Raw genomic sequence first — 6,000 nt, 5'->3', positions numbered from 1 at the left:
TGAAACAAGCTACGTGGGAAACCTAGCTTCTTTCGCTGCCGCATCCCCCCACCCCCCGTAACTGTACATTCACGGACCCCACAAGGAAGCAGTCTGGAATAGTCTTCAGTGGCTTTTACAAATTTGGCCTGGATGTGAACTTCTCAAATGCAGTGTGTAAACCGAGCTCAGGGCAGATCGTGCGTTATCGGTGATTGTTTATGTTTATTTGCCAGTGACTTCTTAGGCTGCATATTTGAGGCTTCAGAGCCTCCTATTTATTTAGTTCTTCCTTTGGGTCAATCCTGTGAGAGTGATTCTCACAAACTCTGCTTCTCGGGAGTCCCTGGGTCCGGTATGTGTTTCCCTCCCTCCCTCCCCTATTAGGGGAAGAAGGGCAGTTATAAAGGATTCTCCTATAACGTGGCGTCTGGGAACACACACTCCGACACCATTCTATGTAAACCCAGACATGCTTCTGCTCATTTTAATTAGACAGATAAAATTAGCAAGGAGATTAAGGTAGAAGGAGAAATTAAAAATATTTAAATGTTAGGTGGAATTTACAAAAGTGAATTGAACATTGTGGTACAGGAAGGAATACAGAGAAACACAGACACATCTGAAACATTCCTTGGATGTCACACAGCTTAAGCCAGTCCCCAGACAAGGGAAGAAGGACTTGCCCTCGCCATCTTGAATTGTAGATTCCAGGGATGTGGAAGAACATTCTCCAGAAACACCTTCCTTCTCCTTCTCTTCAGATGTCACCAAGAATAGTGAATCGGTCAGTATCATTCTCGAATGTCCCACACTGCATCCAATTCAAACCCACTCACCTGTTTCCTGTCTGAATTTGCAAGCCCTCTGGAGTTTTTTTCCCCCTTTTCATTTTATTTTTCTCCCTACCCTGTCTCCTCATTGAGCCAATAGGCCAATGGAGCCAATCAGAAAACCAGACCAACAACATGCCCTGGCCCCTTTGGATCTTCCAGGGTCAAAGACTTCCCAGTTCTTTCTTGTTTGCATCTGTTAACGAACAAGCGGTCATTTTATAACACAGACATACATAGGCGTGCCCTTGAACACGGAAACAGGTTTTTCTTTTTTTTTTTCTTTTTCCAATTTGTGGTTTCTTTTTTCCTTTTTGCAGAAAATGCAAACAAAAGAAAAACAAGGTTTCAATTGAAGGTACATCTCTTCTTCAATATGAAGACATTAATTGAATTGGTTGGATTCCCCATGCAGTGGTCAGCAAGGTCCTTTGGCAACTGACAGAACATCTGGAGACTCAGGAGCTGGGGTTTGTTTGAAGAAACTTCCCTACACGAGTCATGAGCAAAGGGAGATGGATGTGGGGGGAGGGTGAGGACTCAGGGAGGAGGACAAAAGGAGAAAAGAAAAGAATGTCATTGGTGAGGAAGAAAATGGGAAATTGCTTCTGTTTCTTCCCTCTACCTCCTTCCATTTCTTCTTGTAGATGGACGACTCCAGCCCACCCAGGGTGGGAGCTGTGTTCACACTTGGTGCCCCAGACACATATTGTTTTGTCTTCACTTCCGTCGAACATCACCTTTGTGTATTTTTATTCTTACATATTTGGTTTCCCACGGCATCTTAAACCTGCGTCTGTCACTGAGAAATGAAGGTTGCCTATTAGGAATAGGTCCAGTTTATTCTTCGTCGATGAGAATGCATTTCTCAGCTGAAAAGCCAGTCTCTCCAGGACATTCCACAGTGGTCGACCTCTGGTTCCCCCCCGAGCCTGGTCCTTTTCCTTCCTCTCCTCCCCACAGAAAACGAGAGTTCTCATGCCATTGCCGTTGGTGATTGACTCATCTGGACCCTCATAGACAGAATACTGTTCAGGATCTTCTTCTGATGACCTGCCAAGGTGACACCTATTCTCAGGAGGTCTCTAGGCGGGAAAAAGCCACAAAAGAAGGCACGTTAGTGCTTTTCAAAGATCAAAACTCGTCACAGAAGGCAAGCTCCTGAGAATAGTGGGGTAGGCAAATAACAGTGTTTAAACTCCAATGAGCCCAAGTTTACCCGAGTCTGAAAAACACCTAGCTAGATATTCTCTTGCTCTATCTCACTTCCTCCAAGCAGTGGTCCCCACCTCCAATGCCCCGTCCAACTTAGATGACCCTGGAAGTGCTGTGCCTTGTTGCTTGCCTGCTGGTTCTGGAGCAGCCCTTCCTTGTGTCCATGACCCTAGGTGGGCTAGAACTTTCCTCTGCTATTTTTTTTTAACAATGCAAGCACACACTGTATGGGGCTTCAGTTATTCTGTGAGGTTTCTGCCTAAATTAGTGATCGCCCACTGTGATTGAAAAGATGTGAGGCTTGCCTGGTTTTCTGATGCTTTCCCCTGAGTTTCCATTTTCTGCCTCTGTTTGAATTTTAACGTCATGAATTTTTAAGAAGGGTGATCTCAAAATAACTTTCAAATATCTGCCCGAGCAGGAATCCAAGGAAGATGTTTAGTGTAGGGATTTGGTCTGGATTCATCTCTGAACTGTGAATCTTAATATGAACAAGTTCATGGCTTATATTTGTCTTTGGGGAGACCCATACAACATTTTTTAGTTAATAATATTACAGTACTTGAGTGCTTCCCATGTGCCATATACTAACTCATTTATATCTATGGAAGCATTTCGTAAAAACTGTCAAACCACTCAGAGTCAATGATAATAATTTACCAGCCATCATTTCTCATGTGTGTCCTGCAGGCAGACAACAGGCCAGTTGCCTTGTATGTACTATTCCACTCACCTCTTACCACAAACCGAGAGGTGGGCACTATTATTATTTGTACCTTTCTAGAGTAGGGCTCAGAGAAGTTAAGTAACATGCTCAAGATCACACAGCAGGCAAGCAGTGGAGGGGCTGGGCTTCAAATTCAGGATGGCCTGGCTCTCAGCCACCCTGCAGGGCTGCTCTCAGAATTCTTCTAACGTCCTGACTGTATTCCCTGAGGACCCCCGCCTGCCCCAGCAGAGCAGATCGCTCTGTGCACTGTGCACAAGGTGTATGGGGAGGCCCCTGTGCTGGGCCCCCGTCCACAATGCCTGGGCTCTCCTGACCCCTCCTTTCAGCTGGCTCTCAGTCCCCTGAGGGCTGTCACTGGTCTAGGTTGTCAAATTGCCCATGTCTTTTCAGCACACAAGTTTGAGAGGTATGCTTGGATTTTGAACTCACAAATTGTCCCTCAATCTACTTTATTTACGTACACATATTCTTTTCCTGCCTTTTATCTCTCAAGTAGCAAACGAAAGTGCTCCAATAGTGTGTGGACATTTTTTACTTTGAAGTAAATCCCTTACTTTTCAGTTTCACTTTCTTTATATTTTTCCTCTAGCTCTTTTTCATGTGGCTATTCCCAGACTGAGGGAATTACTCCATTTGACTCCTTCAGTTTGTGGGGGATCAGGTGATGATGGTCCCCCTACTCAGCCCCCTGACAGTGGGAAAGCAGGTGCAGCCCTGCCTTCATGGACGCCCACTCTGCCCCTGAGCCCAGGCATGCTTTTCAGCTCTGTGGGTTGGGAAAGCTGGTTTTCCACTGGGAAGGGGTTCGTTTTTATTTTTGGTGTCTGACGATATCTCATAATGGTAAGGATGTTTTTAGGCATCACCAGGTAATGAACTCGGGTTTGAAAAAGTGAATTCTGGTGTTTAGTGGATCCAAGGCTAGAGGCACATCCAAGTCATTTCCTGGGAGAAACTGGAGGTTCCATCATTTCAGGCAAGAATAAACTTGAGAGACATGAAGCTGGACCCTATGAAGACTGACTGCAGAGCAGGAGTCTGGGTTGGAAGGCTGAGTGTCAATAAGCCATCCCCCTGGGGCTCAACTGCTCAGGATGGATGAGCCCCGCCTCTCCCCTGGGACTCAACAACTCGCCTGCCCCAGCAGGGAATCTCAGCACCCAGCACTGAACCTGACACAGAACAGGTGATCAATAAATGTTTGTCAACTGCCTGGTGGACTTATCCTCTGTCAGGGAAAATGTGTGTCACAGGCTACCAACCCTGGTGCTGTTAGTACATGTCGCAGCCGGGCAGCTGGTGAGGTCCCTGCTGGTGCGTGTGTGTGTGTGTGTGTGTGTGTGTGTGTGTGTGTGTTCAAAATTCGACTTGCCCACTCTAGTCCAGTGGTTCCCAAGCTTTGCTGCCCATTAGAATCACCTGGGGAGTTTTAACATCCTGATGCCCAGGTCTCACCACATACCAAATGAATCAGAAGATCTACATTGGGTGTAGGAATCAGACATCAGTAGTTAAAGATGCCCAGGTGACTCCAGGGTGTGTATAGCCAAGTATGGTCCCATGTGGCCCTGAATGGACAGGCTGGAACATATGGACCCGGCAGTCAGGAAAGCAGGCTTCTGTTCCCGCTTTGTCACTCCTGATGGCTGAGTCTTCAGGCACTAACATCACCTCCTTTCTGGATCACTGAATAGAAGGGGTGGAACTAGATAGAGATTTCCCAAAATGCAGGCCCAGAAAACCCCACCCCTCCGAAATACGCTTCCATGGTATTTAATAATTTTACGTGGGTTTCTTTACGTCAGGATTTCTTATGGCCTTTACAATGCTAATATGTGGAGTGACTCTCCAAGAGAGTGCTAAAGTGCTCAGTATTTCCCAAATTTATTTGACCATGGGACCTTTTTTTCCAGGGAGAACCCATTAACATTTCCCAGAGCGGGTGCCGCTCAGAACATTCTTGGGGAAATGATGGACTACGTGGGCCTTTAAGACCCTTTCTGGCTCTCATCTGATTTGAATAATTTTAGTTTTTGTATTCTTCCACACTCTTATGGGGGGTGCAGCCTAGAAAATAGCTAGTGGGGGATGGAAACGTCGGCTTATTTACAAGCGCTGTCTAAGCACGAAGACAGGCTCCCAGTACGTCGGAGCTTGCTGCTGAATCAGTGCTCTGCCTCTTCCTGCTATGCTGTTTAAAGTGCTGGCTGGCTGTGTTCTTTCCAGCTGGATGCTCTCTTTGATGGGCTGAGTTTAAAAACTTAAACAGAGGAGAGACTCTCAGTGATTAGGCAAATGACATATGGCTGTGACTTTGAAGAACTCTCATTTGGGACCCAGAATAGATCTGGGCCTCCCCACCCCAGCCCTGCGTCTTCCCAAGGCACTTCCCCACCAGGTCCGATTCTGCGCTGAGGTGGAGCCCTGAGGATGAGGCCAGAAGGCATGACTTGCACCACGAGTGATTGCAGGCAGGGAGCCTTGACCCCACCCACGGGCCGGACAGAAGTGATTCCCGTCACTCACTCCGACGTCATCTGGGCGACCAGCTGGAGGGAGGTGAAGCCGGCGGTGAGGAAGCTGTCCCTGTACTGGACCATTTTGATGGCACTGAGCCAGTCATCCACGGTGGTAAAGGCAGTGAAGTCTGGGATGGAACGGTCGAGCAGGGGCTGGGAAGGCCTGGAAGACAGAGGGGAGCAGGTGACCCCACAGCTGCAGGGGCGCATGGGCAGAGGCACACTCTGGGCGGACGGCAGACTTCATGGAGGTTCAGCACCCCTGGTGGGATGAGGATTATGCAGGAAACCCAGGCTGACCCTTCCTTCCCTACACAGTCCTGAGCTTGCATGGCTTCTCAAGGCCGGGTGGCCAGTCCCCCTGGCTCTGGGCTCTGTCCCATGCCGGTCAGCCCAGACGGGCAGACTGGCACAGCAGGCAGTCTGAAGGGAAGAGAAGGACCACAACTCCTTTGTAAACTGAAATCTAAGAGCTTCACCAACCAAAGATATGCTCCTTTAACAAATATATAAAGTTCACTGCAACCTCTCCAAATCTATCGGTAACATTTTTTCCTCCGGGTTCCGTCCTCAGCTAACTGAAAGAAATGGAACAGAGCAGCCCACCACTGACCTTCTTGGGCATGTTCTCAAAGCAGAACCCCCCACCCCAGGTACCCAGTCCAGAAATCAGGGTGCCATCTTCGCATCGCCCTCACTTTCAGCACCCACGCCCAACCCTTCA

General features: G+C 47.9%; 1 protein-coding gene across 1 annotated transcript in view; it reads right to left on the bottom strand.

Moving 5' to 3' along the window:
- Positions 1–834: 834 nt before the first annotated feature.
- Positions 835–6,000, bottom strand: part of EPHB1 (EPH receptor B1) — a 428,446-nt gene continuing 423,280 nt past the window's right edge. The window contains exons 15-16 of the mRNA XM_065876076.1: positions 5,284–5,439; positions 835–1,897 (exon numbers count right to left, since the gene is read on the bottom strand). Of these exons, the coding sequence (XP_065732148.1) occupies positions 1,789–1,897; positions 5,284–5,439 (265 nt within the window). The 3' untranslated portion in view covers positions 835–1,788. The remainder of the gene's footprint in view (positions 1,898–5,283; positions 5,440–6,000) is intronic.

The sequence above is a fragment of the Phocoena phocoena genome, chromosome 4 (genome assembly GCF_963924675.1).
Source record: "Phocoena phocoena chromosome 4, mPhoPho1.1, whole genome shotgun sequence".
Lineage (NCBI taxonomy): Eukaryota > Metazoa > Chordata > Mammalia > Artiodactyla > Phocoenidae > Phocoena > Phocoena phocoena.
The sequence above is the reverse complement of the archived record's forward strand: the minus strand, read 5'-3'. Positions and strand labels throughout refer to the sequence as shown.